This window comes from Cottoperca gobio, unplaced genomic scaffold (assembly GCF_900634415.1).
Source record: "Cottoperca gobio unplaced genomic scaffold, fCotGob3.1 fCotGob3_245arrow_ctg1, whole genome shotgun sequence".
In the NCBI taxonomy this organism is placed as follows: Eukaryota; Metazoa; Chordata; class Actinopteri; order Perciformes; family Bovichtidae; genus Cottoperca; species Cottoperca gobio.
Genome location: NW_021166869.1, coordinates 339,238 through 353,160, shown reverse-complemented (window position 1 = coordinate 353,160; position 13,923 = coordinate 339,238). Strand labels below are relative to the sequence as shown.

At 43.3% G+C, this 13,923-nt stretch overlaps 1 protein-coding gene across 1 annotated transcript in view; it reads right to left on the bottom strand.

Moving 5' to 3' along the window:
- kcnh5b (potassium voltage-gated channel, subfamily H (eag-related), member 5b) overlaps nucleotides 1–13,923 on the bottom strand; it is a 102,590-nt gene that overhangs the window by 18,816 nt on the left and 69,851 nt on the right. Inside the window, exon 12 of the mRNA XM_029426865.1 lies at nucleotides 9,003–9,199. Coding sequence (XP_029282725.1) covers nucleotides 9,003–9,199 — 197 coding nt within the window. The remainder of the gene's footprint in view (nucleotides 1–9,002; nucleotides 9,200–13,923) is intronic.

Genomic DNA, 13,923 nt, shown 5'->3' with positions numbered 1-13,923 from the left:
TACAACTGAAACTAACTTGAAGGTATTATTATCAAAGGTGTTTGTGCTAATGCTTAAAAAACTTGGAAAACATCTGCAAATATCAGACAGTGTGAACTTAACTGAGTCCAACAATGTAGAGTCTGTAATGTCCGGAAATAAAAACGACAAACTGATTCATCTTATCTGAAATGATCAGCTATAAACATTTAGTGTACTTTACTGCATTGTGGTTAGTGTAGTCACCTACAATGTGTAGCAGAGGTCACTATGACTGCGCACACACACACACACACACACACACACACACACACACACACGTCACTTTGGAGAGAACCTCTCTGTGATCCTGTGAGGAGTGTGTACAATGTTTTAACGTCCCGGGGACATGTTGTTCTGTAAACTAAGACGTGTCCTGCAGCTCTCGTTCAGCCTTCTTTCACAATAAGCCAGTTAGCCCGCGGTTACGTTTGACATTTTCTATTTCTAGTCTTTGAAAGTTGGGGCCGACCTGGCTGCCAAACAACCTACTTTAGAAAGCACCGCCGTGCACTGATAGCCACAGACGGACTATTAGCTCAGAGCTAAATGTAATAGATACAAGAATAGAAACAAAAGTTGCTGAAACATTTAGATTTTCTTTTCCGTCATTGTGCAAGTAAACACTACTGATGATCTGTGTGTGGGTGAGAATGAATACACTCCAAAATGCTATAAATGAGAAAGACACTGGTAGAAGAAGAGTCGGCTGTAGCCCGAGAGCACACAGATGGCCTCTCACTGTGTGTGTGTGTGTGTGTGTGTGTGTGTGTGTGTGTGTGTGTGTGTGTGTGTGTGTGTGTGTGTGTGTGTGCGAAGTCATGAAATATACTTTGCATAGCGTGTGAAGCAGCGCGTGTATTTTTGGAATGTGATGCAAAAGAGCGCACATCTGCAGCTCAGATGACCTGAAGACTTTAGTTTCTCCCTGTGTTGTTTTCATCCCAGATGTGAACAAAAGAGACAAAGATACAGTGACGTCTAACCCCAACCCAAAACCTCCCAGGCTTTGTTCTGCACAACAATATGCTAAGTCATCAGTACAACACAGGAAGTAGCGGAGGGTTTGACAGCAGAGCTTCCACCATGTGGCTGTGACTGTGGCTCCAGAAGGGCTGCACTCCTTTACACATTGTGACAGAAGCAGATCTTCTGCACACATTGATCGTGGAGAAAACAGTTAAAATAAATCAATAAAGTTGTTATTTCTCCGCCTCCATTGGAGCGTGAAACTCTAACAGAGTTTAATCTGCCGGGATCTGAGTGTGAGGGAAGGGCTTTTGTTTTTTGTTTTTTTGCACGAGGGGGTGAAAGCAGAAACAACTTCCTCTCAGCGATCCAGTTAATTATCACGTCAAACTTTGTTCTGCTGCGAGTTAGCAGGACGAGGGTTTTGGGAAGCTCGGCCCTGAGCGGCGTGCTGGTCGACAGCTTGTTATGAAGCGCTTCTGACAACCGTGCTGGCTGCTCGCTGATTACAACGTCGTCATCCGCTGAAGTGTGAGAGTGAGCGCGTGCACAGAGATGCATACAAACAGTGGTGGAAGTAGTCGGATAGCAGAGAGAAAATACTACTCTATCTCCCGTTTTCCACCTTTAACCTACAAACGATCCCAAACAGTAGCCTTTTGAAATGTTTAATGTGAAATCTGAAAGTGAGAAGAAATAGTAAAAGTATCCTGAAATGGAAAATAAAAAAGTGAAGTTAACTCAGAACTGTGTTAAAGTAGACCCACATCTACATTGTGCAGCGACTCATGTGTCTGCTATTGTGCTCATTGTCGGCCAATCAGAGCTTTGTTGGTGGGGATGAGGAAGTCGTGTGAGCCAGAGGCAGAAACAAAGCAACATACATATGGTGACAAGTGCGAATGAGACTGATGCAACTGCACACAACTTATTTGAATAAAAACGTTAGCTGCTAATAGCCGTGTTGATGTGGGTAAGAAAGATATGTCATAACACAGCGTCAGCCTGAAGATGTGAAACTCCACTGAACATTTCAACGCATCGTTCGTTCTTCAGCGCCTGCTTGAAACATTTCTTTAATTGTCAGGATCTCAGATCAGTTTCTCTAAAGCAGGGGTTCTCGCATGCGGCTCTTTGCCCAGTTTCATGTGGCTCTTCAGTTCATATTGAATGTTATTTGTGAGTGTGTGTGTGCTGTCAGTATGAGAGCGTGACAGTGCGTCAGATTGTTCATGCTGGTGAACGTCGCTTATTCCGCCGTGTGCGATGCTAACATCTGAATGGCACACTTTACAAAAAGCACGAGTTGTCCCGACTCTGCTTTTATTAAATAAGGGAAGGTCTCCTCCCATTTGGTACTTACATAAAGTTTTAACTTGTTTGGCAGGTACAACTGCGTCTCCATCTATCTCCCGTTCACTGTGACTCTCATCATATGTCGTCTTCTTCTTCTTCTTCTTCTTCTTCTTCTTCTTCTTCTTCTTCTTCTTCTTCTTCTTCTTCTTCTTCTTCTTCTTCTTCTTCTTCTTCTTCTTCTTCTTCTTCTTCTTCTTCTTCTTCTTCTTCTTCTTCTTCTTCTTCTTCTTCTTCTTCTTCTTCTTCTTCTTCTTCTTCTTCTTCTTCTTCTTCTTCTTCTTCTTCTTCTTCTGTGTTATTGTTCCTCTTCTTCTACTGGTGGATAACGTTTTTCAGCTAAAGTTAAACATAATACTGCCGCCTGCTCTAACGGAGGCCACTTTACACTTTTTTTAATTAGGCCTATTTTTTTTCCGGAAAGGTTAAAAATACGGGATAATCCCGGGACAAACGGGAGGGTTGACAGGTATGTGCTAGTCACGGACGAGGAGGTGGCCCAGTTGGAGATGATTGAACTTTCTGAGGAGGACCGACTGAAACCTGCTCTGAGGGAAGGGACCCTTGAGTGACCACAACGGAATACAAGCCAGATTTGAGGAGGATTGTTCGAGTGAAGGAATGTCAGAAGTCCCATTAATTTAAAGAAGTAACACACTGAGAGTTTGTGTGTGAGAGTGCACACAATGTTCATTGGTCAATAACATCAACAATTGTGTCCTTGAGCTGAAGATCTTAAAAAGTTATCTGACATTTATACTTTAAGATCTAATCTACCGAGTGTAAAATCTGAATCTACAAAGTAACAGCGCAGATCAACGCATGGGGAAAGTACCAGAACTGTATTAAAGTACAGAACTTGAGCGCATGCACTTAGTTACTGTCCACGTCTGTGCACACACACACACTCACACACACACACACACACACACACACACACACACACACTACCTTTTCTTCCTGTATGCACATTTTACCAAGGTGAGACGCACAAATCTGGTTCAATGCACGTCAGGAAGTGTTACTTGAGTGCAGGCACACACACACACACACACACACACACACACAAGCCCTTCATCCACACCCGCCTTTATTGTCCGTCACATGAATAATCCAAAAGGGCTGGTAAAAGCCTCCCAGTCTGCAGGCTGTAGCGCCGAGGTCTGTCGCTCCCAGCTCACAAGCTGTCCCGCAAACCCAGTGCAGCATGAGAAGCCTCCCAGCAGACGCTTAACGGCTCCTCCTCGTCCAGAAACACAGTGATGAGCCTGTTTACGCGTTTATTTAGGTGTTTAAAACTGTGCAGAACAAGGAGGAATAGTGAGTCAACTACAGCCACTTCCTCCTGCTGTGGCTTCAGATCAGTGTGTCGCTCTACGCTGGCACAGCAGGCTGGCATGTGGCAGCGTCAGGAAGTCAGAATTCACTTGCCAAGTAGAAGAATATGGTAAAATAAAGGCCTTCACACACTTACAACTTTACATTTGAACAAGAAACAGACGAGTAACAATGAGTATTGTACGGTGCCTCTATCCAAACTGAAAACAGCTTCCTGCTGCTGGAAGCAAGAAGACCAGACAGTAAATATACTATAAAACCAAAACTAAAAATCTGGTCCGAGGTGCATAATCAGGATCGCAAACTGTGTGTTCTGCTGCTGGGGAAACTCTAAACTCTCATTACTCCCCTGCACCGAAACTACAGACACATTTCTGAATGTTTACTGAAGTAGAGTGATTCTGACTGTGACAAACAGTCATTAGCATCTACCTGGGGAGACGAGGGAGCTTCCTCCCGACGGAGAGAAAGATGCAGCGTTTGGACTGGAGGATAACAAGTCATGCCGACAGCAACAACAGAGAAACCACACACCTGCACTTTTTTATCTAGAGGTAATATATCTCTTTTAGAAAGGTGAAGAGGCATTTAACAGCCTCGGGGAAGTGGTAAAAAAAAGAAGAAGAGCCATTCTCACAGAGGACGTCGTAGGAGCTCTGGTGAACCTCGACTGTGAAACCCTGACTGCGCCGCATCTCACTCCGGCTCACACTGTGCTGCTGCATCTCATCATTCTCTCCTTCTACCTCTGCAACTAAAACTAAAAGACTTGTGGTGCTTATGAGGGTTAAGCTCTCTGGTATAAGCCCAGATACAAGACTTATTTACTTCTTTCTGTCGACTAGTAAGCAAGAATGTTGCGTATAAGAACTCAGGCCGTGTCCTCCCTAATCCATGAGATGCTGCAGACACTGTCAATTCAAATCAAATGTATTTGTACAGCCCAATATCACAAATTATACATTTGTCTCAGTGTGCTTTACAGACTGTACAGGTTACAACACCCTCTGTCCTCAGACCCTCTGTCCTCAGACCCTCTGTCCTCAGACCCTCTGTCCTTAGACCCTCTGTCCTTAGACCCTCTGTCCTTAGACCCTCTGTCCTTAGACCCTCTGTCCTTAGACCATCTGTCCTCAGACCATCTGTCCTCAGACCCTCTGTCCTTAGACCCTCTGTCCTTAGACCCTCTGTCCTTAGACCCTCTGTCCTTAGACCCTCTGTCCTCAGACCCTCTGTCCTTAGACCCTCTGTCCTTAGACCCTCTGTCCTTAGACCCTCTGTCCTAGACCCTCTGTCCTTAGACCCTCTGTCCTTAGACCCTCTGTCTTAGACCCTCTGTCCTCAGACCCTCTGTCCTTAGACCCTCTGTCCTTAGACCCTCTGTCCTTAGACCCTCTGTCCTCAGACCCTCTGTCCTTAGACCCTCTGTCCTTAGACCCTCTGTCCTTAGACCCTCTGTTCTTAGACCATCGCATTGCACAAGGAAAAACTTCCTAAAAGAAACCCCATAATTAAAAGGGGAAACATGGACTTCACCACTTCCTGTCCAAAAGGACCAACAGGGATTAAAAGTCCGAAATGGATCCAGATTCCCCTGAAGATATTCTGATTGAGATTCATCAGGTACCGAGACATCAAACCGATCTCGATAGCTCCGCTGTTGAGAGACGAGCAGGGACAACCGGAGCCGGAGACGTTGTCCTACCAGTGTGTGTTCACAAGAACTCTTTAAAGGTTACTGACGGATATGGAGAGTGCCAGTTTTTGGATAATAACAAACTAGATCTTTGTATCGATTGTGATCTTTTAATAGTTTAGATTTAAAACAGCTCCGTGACTGTGACGTCAAACAGTTTATTAAGGACGAAAGCACTTCTCTGTATTTCAAGCTAGACACATTAGACAGGAGCGCCTCATCAGAAACTCTAAATGGACAATAACTTAAGGGAGTTGAGCACCCATAAATATCCAAATATTTATTATCTGGATTTGCTTCCGAGTCTTTTTGCATCCGAACGTGTCCTTTGAGATTTAAACCGTAGGCTTTGCCGTCATCACTCAGCAGCATCGAGCTGCTGGCAACCAAGACATAAACAACCAGTTCCACCTGCTACAACTTCAATTACATCTCACAGTGCAAACAGACAAGACTGTGTGCTGTAACTACACATGTCTACAAACATCCCGTAGATTCTAATGCCAGTAAATGCGTTGCTTTCTGCACCACCACTGAGGACTTTTATTTTGAAGGCGAGGCAGAGAAAGCAGTCTCATTAACATGTGCATAGTTTGTCTGCAGAAGCTTTGGTAATTACTCACTATGAGCTCAAATAAAAGAAAAGCTGAGCCGGTACAAAGAATATAATACAAATACAAATTAAGTACAATTTTATTCTTTTTGGGAGTGTGCATGTCAGTTTGAAAAATGTCCTTTTATTAAATTATTTTTAAAAATCCAGCAAAAGACGAAACAAATTCACCTTTTTTTGATCCTGCTGAATAATAAAAAATATATATTTTTTATCTTTTTAGGTGTTATGATTGGAAAAGTGTCTCTTCACTGACAGACTAATGGTTTGCACACACACACTTTAACACTTATAATATAAACGCAACAGACACAATGAAGTAAAAGTCATCTCGACCGGTCCCTGTATGTTTCATGACAAGTGTTGTTTTGGAAAACTTACATCTTATATTTGTAGATTTCCACATAAGAGGAGTTAAAGTGATAACACAGATAAGATCAGGACTTGAATTGGTTGCAGTGCTTGTGAATGTGCTTCTTCACCGCTGTGGTTATGATGTTTTAAGCTTCTTCAACCACAGTGATGATTCACATGTGCAGCGGCGGAAACCACACATTGTACTTCCTCTGCGGTTAAATACTTTTCAACCAATCCATTAAGCCATCCCCTTCCATCTACACAATGAGGTGGTAGAGCCCATCTGACTGACACTGGACCAAGAAAGTTGGGAGTATAAACCTGAGGAACACTCTCTCAAATACAAACAAGCATTTCTTTCAACAGAGAAAAACAAACAGTCAGCGCAGGACAGAGAGACAGACAGTAAAGTGCTTATGGAGGCAGATTGGTAACCAGCCATTATTGCATGAGTGACAGGGCGAGTTAGGGCTGACACACATCCCGGTCTCCTCAGAATCCCACAGGCCACGTCTGAGCTCCCGCCAGAAGTTGTTTATCTTCATCACGGCGGCGCAGTAGCAGCTGTCACGCATCTCAGGAACAAAAGAGCCGACGGAGGAGAGGAGAACGAGCTCCGCCCACGTCGCTATTTCTGTTCCCCGTTCACACGATGGCACCACCGGGTCGGATAACTCTTTCAAACAGCAAGAAGAGTGTCCGTCTTAACAGTTACCTCCGCTTGGAGAATTGTCTGCCGAAGACGAGAGTCTATTTCACTTATTCCTGGAGCAAGCGAAAGATTAAAAAGCCTCCACAGGTGGAGCTGCTGACACGAGGGAGATATCCAACATGTCATCGTGATGGTGCTTTTACTTTTATATCTAATTTTAAAGCTTCACTGTGTTATCAGCCTAAATCACATGCCGGAGAGGCAAATGAGCATCCTGGCCTTTGTAATAAAGAGGTGTTCTTTTGCAGAATGAATCTTTTAACAGAAGGATGAACTGAAGTCATTCACATCTCAGTTGTATCCCTGTAGTGTCCTATCATTTGTCTTTGAAAGGAACAGTAAGTGCACTGGAAAGTTTCTGGAAACAACTTTGTAATGTGGCACAGGAAACTCCAGACCCCTATAATTAAGCGTTACCCAAATACTTGCCTAAAAGGGAGCAAGTACATTTTATAGATGCATCAATCCACGCTGAGTGCATGAGATAAGCTGAAGCCTGACTACAGCGTGCACACATGGAGAGCACTAAAGGTTCAGGGCTGGATCGATGTGCAGCCATCACTTCCTTCAGACATGGACGGAGATCTGCAGCCTACATTTGGATAATTTCCTTTAGACAGCAGCGAATCAATATATATATATTCGTTTTATTTCAATTAATATCCGTTGTTGCCAAAGAGATGGAGCCAGGGTCAAAGGTCTGAGTCTTTGAATAAAGAACAGATATTCTCCATTGGTAGATTTGGACGTAAACAACATTATATATTTACACAAACATGCGACTGGTGGAACGTGGTGAAAGAATACTGGTTTATATTATAATTATATAAAGATAAAGGAGCAAAGAGCAGCAAAGTGTAAAGACAAATGTATAATTGTGTATGTATGCATACTCATGATGACCTAGACGTAGCGCGAGGTAGTTTAAAGATATACTTTATAAACTACGAACTTAAAAACACACACACAGAGAGTGAAAACTGTGGGCACAGGACATAATGAGGCAACCGGTGCCGCATGTAACATGTATTGTGTTTGACGCACTCTGAGAAAGAAAGCGTATTGAGGGAATATGAAATATGGAAAACAACAACACACGTATTATGAGATAAAAAGAGAGGAAGAGGGAATGTTAGGGGACATGTCTCTGAATGTGCTCAAGTTCTCATAAAGATAGAAAATGACACAAAGTCCTTGATAAATTAAATAAGCAGTCCCTCCCTCCATCTTGTTTTTAACCCTATAATCCCTGATTCTCCTCTCAGTCGTGTCTCATGAAGTCTGGTTCACTCATCAGCATCGTTGGGCGACTGACAGTTGAGGCTCGGAGCGACGTTTATGAACTCGACTTCACAAATGTGTTAGAAAATGTTTCTCTTTTTTTGACTAAACGTCAAAAGGGACAAGAAGCCTGTGGACAAGTGAACTACGACTCCCAAAGTGCAGTTCAATAAGGAACAGAAACATTATGTAATGATGAGCTCAGGATGAAGGACACAGTTTACAGAAATCTGTTCACTTCTGGATTTTGGTGAAATTCAAAAATGATGGTGCATCCACCTTCTTCACAACAGCAGAGATAGGGATATGGATCTATAAAGAGCCATCCAGGAAACCAAACAACAAGAAAAACGCAGGATTTCTTCTTAACAATTTGAAATAATCTAAAGTGTTATTCTCTTACTCACTCACTAGCGTTGCAACGAGCAGTAAATTGAGATTTCTTAGTTTGAGACTTCATTTTCGTGTCTGTAAAATGCATTTTATTGTGAGATTGTAAGCAGAAAGTGGCGTACATACTGTACATACTGTACATACTGTACATTGGACACTACTTTACTCTCTGTGTTTACATTCTCAATATCAATTACCAATCCGGCTAAATTCCTTAACTTAAGCTAACCGTACATAGAGTTCAAGTGTGTCCACGGAGTGGGATAACTTACCCGCTTGCGCAGGTTGCAGGTGAGGATGAGGTTGCGGGAGAAGGAGTTGGCGAAGGCCGTGTAAAACTCCAGCACCTTGAGCAAGGCTTCCCTCTTGATGACGTGGAGGTCGCAGTACGTTAGCGCTCGGACGTTAGCGCACGCGTGAGCCAGGGTGGTTTCCTTCCAGAAGACGTCTCCAAACACGTCGCCTTTACCTGAGGACACAAGAGTTTGAATTACTGATCCATCAATTGGATCAATAGATGTGATATGGTCCTGACTACTGGTCTTCTAGACATCAAACCAGCTTCTAGGCTTCAGCAGATTATTTGAAGACTGCTCAACGTGCTTAAAGTAGATTTCCTTTGTCTGACAGCGTGCCAGGTGCCGCTGGTCGATGTGATTAGCACTAACTTTGTATATTTCTGATACAAGTATATCAAATCGATTTAAAAGTTGTTTGTGAGTCTCTCAGGCCTGCGAGTCTTTTTAAAGCTGTATTTTTATACCTCAACAACATGTTTGCTTTCATCGACTGCGCCACGAGACAACACGTGAAGACATGCAGACGGGAGACGTGAAGAAGTTTGTGTAATATAACGAGACTGGTGCCGATGAGCTGAAAGGCCATACGTTGACTTTTAATATCTGCCTCTCTGCATAAAGCACACACACCTCTCTTCTTCTGTCCCTAGCAACAGTTAAACTGGTCAGGTCCTTAGCAACCAGAGCTGCTGATTTCACCATTACACACCGTCAGACTCCGACACCAAGCAGAGAGTAACAGAGTTACAGCGATCAGTTTCAGAACACAACACGAGTGGAATGAAAAGAAAACACGGCAGAGAAAAATACTCTTGAAAACATGTGACTAACATCAGAGGGATGTTGAATCCAGGAGTGTTAATGAAGAGTAAAGTAAGAACTCGACATTTACAGTTGTGTCACGTTGATGCACTTTCCTCCCGTCGATCAAACAACAATGTCAGTTTTTAAAGTTAATAGTTAAATAGCTTCAACGTGAGGAACAAAGTAAAATCTCGTGGAGCTGAAAGCACTGATCCTCTCATGCATTATACAGAAGGTGCTCCCAAACTTTTAAAGTAGCATATTGAGTATAAGATGCAGTCTCATTCTGCTGTAACATGCACAAAAAAAAAGTGAAATGCGGGTTAATCACATCTCAAATCTGTGTCGAACCCGCCGCAACCATCAGCTCAGCATTTCTCCGAGCTGTCCCAGATATGATGTGACAAAAAGCAGTCCACTCTGTCCTGAAGCTGTCACAACACCCTGAGCAATACTCGTATCCTGCATACCGTCGCAAAATACAGACCGTGTGTGTGTGTGTGTGTGTGTGTGTGTGTGTGTGTGTGTCACAGTGAGTGTGTGAGTGAGTGGATCTCATCTCGACGGTCCCTCCTCTGTGCACCCTGAGGGCCTCTTTGTCTCCGACCATCCAACAGTGACTCCTCACTGCTGGAATGAGCTCCCAGGAGATCTGCAGCTCTTCGCCAATTAGACGTCTGGATGTTGACGTGGTCACAAGGGTCGGGGGGGGGGGGATGGAGGTAGTGGCTGTGTGCAGCGGGGTTAGAAGTCGCAGCGAGGGCTGTTAAGTGGGTGGAAATGGTGCCGTGAACCCTGTCGCACGCTTTGGTAATGCTGCCGATTACTCACCCACAACCAAAACCATTACTCATAGTATTCTGCCTGAGAGCTCACGGGGAATAAGTGTTTGATGTGCATAGTTACACACTGAATATGACATGTGAGTGTACCCTCTCTTACCTACTAGAATAACATATGTACTGGAAGGTACAGGACACAGTTTGGTTTGTTCAGACTATGAAAACAGGAAGCCAAGAAGCAGAGCTTTAAAATATTTAAAGTAAAAGCGGTTATTAATAGATGGATGACATGCGTGTGTTAGCATCGCACTGGTTACCTTTCTACTTTGTTCATATGAAGAATGTTTAAAGTTAGGGTTCACCTTTCCCCGTCGTGTCTTACTTATATTACCTTTATTTCATCAGGCGAGATGTGTTGAAGGCACCTGAAGCTTTATAAAAAGGTCTGATGACTAATAAGTTCTTTCTTCCACATGAATGCTGGGACATATTTGGTGTATAGGTTTGTTCAGCATACGTGTATAAACACACCGTGTCCCTTTTTTTTTTATGCAAAAGGTTCTTTTCGCAGTATCGTCCCGTCCCCGAGTGACGCAATGCAACATCTTTAGATCCCACTGGAATCACACTGCGTAGTCCCATGTGTACTCTTCACAACACGTGTGCTGTTTAATGTGATCCAGCTGGAACATAAACAAAAAGGCGGACTGAAGGGGTCATCAGTGCTTTTCTTCTACTTCTCAGATTATTCCCATATTGTAAGGGATTGGTTTAAAGTGAACTCAGCTGGACTTGTTCCACGTCTAAATGGATCAAGTTAACATCGTGACAAATGTGGAGATGGCAGTGGAGGCTGCTGCAGCCTGTATCCCCCCCATCAGCAGAAAAACAAATTGCCTGTGGGCAGACGGGCAGGGTGTGGACCCTCGTGTTGCTTTCTCTTGTATTGCAGCTCACCCCGCGTTGGTCCAGCAATCTCAGGCTGATACTTTCAGCTGGTGCTGATGCTGCTGTTGCCCCGGTCGGGCCATTATCTCGGAAAGCTGAGTGGGTGAAGAGAGTTATTCAGCTGCTGTGACACTCATGCACCAGCAGCAGCACTAATGTTATTGCATTAGAAGAACTACTGGCATTTGAAGCACCCTTCTAATAAGTGTACTCACAGACGACACATTGTCCTGCCACAGATGAATAGTTTCTATGCATGTCTGACACAGTTTAAATGTTTCCAGTTCTAAGACATGAACTGATGAATGATTCATTAGTTGTACTCAATATGTTCACTGAAGAAAAAATATGTAATAGATAAGTTTAACGACTTCATTGTGTTCACAACAAGAGGAACTGGGATCTGCCGAGAAGTCCCAACATGATCAGCGTGATATTAATCATAACCACTTATGCTAATGAGGCCATTCATTAAGATAACTGATGTATTAATTATGCTGCTGCGTCTAGTCTTTGCAACATATGGGCAGCGGTTCCCTCGGGAGGAATTAAGTTCCATCTGATACGAGCTTCAGATCAAGAACTGTTTAGTAAAAACCTTTTTTTTCAAGTTGAATATGCAAATGTGATCAGAATAGTCTTTAATACTCAACTCTTTTATAATAAGTCAGTCGAGACGAGGGACATGTTTCTAAAAAAATACTTATACGCCCTTAAATCGTCACATAAAGAGCATTAAATACAAGTGTACTTCTTCCTCAGTTGCCTTAAATCACAAGCGTGAGACTGCAATCTTTAAATTTTTTCTTCAATCTTTGCTCATGACAAAGTAAAGCCACTTCCTCCGGTGAGCTCCACTTTAAAAGAATAACTTTTAGCATTTCAGCTTGAACAAATTCTCTCAAATCCAGATGGATTTCCAAAAATCCATCCAAACTCAGATCCATTTACAGACGAATAATGCCGTCTGCAATCCATCCATCCATCCAAAGAATGGATCCATCCATCCATCCATCCAAAGAATGGATCCATCCATCCATCCAAAGAATGGATCCATCCATCCATCCATCCATCCAAAGAATGGATCCATCCATCCAAAGAATGGATCCATCCATCCATCCATCCAAAGAATGGATCCATCCATCCATCCATCCATCCAAAGAATGGATCCATCCATCCATCCAAAGAATGGATCCATCCATCCAAAGAATGGATCCATCTATCCATCTTTCCAAGAATGGATCAATCCATCCAAAGAATGGATCCATCCATCCATCCATCCATCCAAAGAATGGATCCATCCATCCATCCAAAGAATAGATCCACCCATCCATCATCCATCCATCCATCCATCCAAGAATGGATCCATCCATCCATCCAAAGAATAGATCCACCCATCCATCCATCCATCCATCCATCCAAAGAATGGATCCATCCATCCAGAGAATGGATCCATCCATCCACCCATCCATCCAGCAGCTCCAGTAAGGAACCCCAAACTTCCCTTCTCCAGGTCTTCCCCAGGGTCTCCTCCCAGCTGGACGTGGCAGGAACACCTCCCTAATTCATAGAACCATAGTTGCATAGTAACTCTTTAACATCTATACCGGACGGTAATGTCTCCCCGAGTCTCCGCCTGCACAGACTAGTTCAAACTGATATCTGTAGCGTATTCGCTTTCTTTCTGAAAGTTAAACGAGAAGATCGACTCCACTCTCAACAGGAAGCTGCAGCAGGTTAGCTTAGCATAAAGACATATAAGTGTCATTTTTAAAGATATCCGAGAAAAGCAGCGCTGCATTAAGACATTCTACAAGAATCTCTGCGTAGCCTTTCATCATCCTCCCTTTAACCTACACTCTTATTAAATTCCTCCTCTAATGTATTCCACATCCAAACATCCCGGCGCTGATTCTTATTACTGGCTCTTGTAATGCAGCCAGACTCGCATGTGGTTGGAGGCTCGTCTCCTCCTGCTCGCTGCAGAAGTACTGCCTGCTCGGCCAGAACATATTGCTGTGTGAATAGAAGGCCAGACTACAATCTCTTTCTCATAACCAAGCATGAATTATGAATTGAGAAATTAATCAGCTCAACATTTTTGGCACAAACAAAGAAAGAGGGCGAGTGAATTTTCTCTAGAGCAGAAAACATCAATAGATGATTCGGGCTAAAGGGCCGACGGTGTGAGGTCGTCTGCTCATCCAGATGTTCTGTCACCGTCAGGTTTGGTAGAAACGGGCAATTTTCAAAAACATTTCAAAATGGTGAGAAACTAGTAAACGAGAAGAGGCCAAGGTGAAAAGTAAATATGTGTTTGGCCCTTTTGATTGGCTGTAATAGGAACTTAAAAAGTGACT